Source organism: Palaemon carinicauda, chromosome 14 (assembly GCF_036898095.1).
Source record: "Palaemon carinicauda isolate YSFRI2023 chromosome 14, ASM3689809v2, whole genome shotgun sequence".
In the NCBI taxonomy this organism is placed as follows: Eukaryota; Metazoa; Arthropoda; class Malacostraca; order Decapoda; family Palaemonidae; genus Palaemon; species Palaemon carinicauda.
This window is the reverse complement of record NC_090738.1, coordinates 133914250-133915981: the sequence shown is the minus strand read 5'-3', so window position 1 is coordinate 133915981 and position 1732 is coordinate 133914250. Positions and strand designations below refer to the sequence as shown.

General features: G+C 41.7%; 1 protein-coding gene across 1 annotated transcript in view; it reads left to right on the top strand.

Annotated features, from left to right (window-relative positions):
* LOC137653037 (uncharacterized) overlaps positions 1–651 on the top strand; it is a 4622-nt gene extending 3971 nt beyond the window's left edge. Inside the window, exons 2-3 of the mRNA XM_068386430.1 lie at positions 1–389; positions 625–651. The exon at positions 1–389 is cut by the window's left edge and continues 797 nt beyond it. Of these exons, the coding sequence (XP_068242531.1) occupies positions 1–389; positions 625–651 (416 nt within the window). The remainder of the gene's footprint in view (positions 390–624) is intronic.
* The last annotated feature ends 1081 nt before the right edge of the window (positions 652–1732 follow it).

Sequence of the window (1732 nt, the reverse complement as noted above, 5' to 3'; positions counted from 1 at the left end):
TCTCCGAGAGCCCCTATACTGTCCGTCTGCGAGACCCCCCTATACCGTCCGTCTGCGAGGCCCCCCTATACCGTCGCCCCCCTATACCGTCCGTCTCCGAGGCCCCCTATACCGTCCGTCTCCGAGGCCCCCTATACCGTCCGTCTCCGAGAGCCCCTATACCGTCCGTCTCCGAGGCCCCCTATACCGTCCGTCTCCGAGGCCCCCTATACCGTCCGTCTCCGAGGCCCCCTATACCGTCCGTCTCCGAGAGCCCCTATACCGTCCGTCTCCGAGAGCCCCTATACCGTCCGTCTCCGAGGCCCCCTATACCGTCCGTCTCCGAGGCCCCCTATACCGTCCGTCTCCGAGACCCCCCTATACCGTCCGTCTCCGAGACCCCCTATACCGTCTGTCTCCTACCATCTTTCTCCAAGACCCCCCTGCCGTCTTTCTCCAAGACCCCCCCCCCCCCTTACCGTCTTTCTCCAAGACCATTCCCCCCTCCTAACCCCCAAAGTAAGAAGTGAAGATAGTAGAGCTTTTCCTCAAAGGCTCTCCATTTTGCTGCGAGACCCTTCATTGAAATACTTCGTCACAAAGTCATGAGACATTTAATAAACATTTTTTTGGGCCCCTTTGAAGGTCGAGGATCTTGTCCCTAAGTCTTAAAAGAGGCTTCATGATTAAAGGGAACGACGACCTTAATGACAAAGGGTCCATGGAAGAGCATAATCCTCATGTCATTATTCTCCCGGAGAAAAAAAAATAATGTTTAAAGTTTATCTCTGAGGGAAGGAAAGATTATTTGAATTATTTAAATAATTTAGATTAAAATTGGTAAAATCATCAATATTACTAAACTATGTAAATGAATGATACAATCTTTATTATTAACATTAAATTTATTGAGGTTAATACTATTATTCAAATTACTAAATTTAACATTATTGAAATTATTAAAATGATAACTTATTATTATTATTATTATTATTATTATTATTATTATTATTATTATTATTATTATTATTATTATTATTATCATTTTCATTGTTATTATTCTTATTCTTATTCTTATTCTTATTCTTATTCTTATTCTTATTCTTATTCTTATTCTTATTCTTATTCTTATTCTTATTCTTATTCTTATTCTTATTCTTATTCTTATTCTTATTCTTATTCTTATTATTATTATTATTATTATTGTTGTTGTTGTTGTTGTTAGAGCATATATCTGAAAGAACGGCCAGATTTTAATTCTATTTTGGCATTTTAGTTTTATATTCTAATACTATTGGCACTGTTGTAATAAGGTTTTGATTATTATAATAATTAATATTAGTAATGTTATTGCTGTTCAAAGGCTTAAAGGCCGCTCATGAATGGCAGGGGCATGGGACAGTGGCATTGCCCTATCGAGTAGGATAATGCCCTAGAGACTGACCAAATACACACATGATCAGAGCCCAAGCCCCCTCTCCACCTAAGCTAGGACCAAGGAGGGCCAGGCAATGGCTGCTGATGACTCAGTAGATTGACCTATAGGCTCCCCCAAGCCCCCATCCTTAGCTCACAAAGATGGTGAGGTTACAGCGACCAAAGTAACTAACGAGTTTGAGTGGGACTCTAACCCCAGTCTGGCTTTCACCAGTAAGGGATGTTACCACATCAGCAACCACAACCCTGAACTTTTTGTTGTTATGAGAGAGAGAGAGAGAGAGAGAGAGGAGAGAGAGAGGAGAGGAGGAGAGAG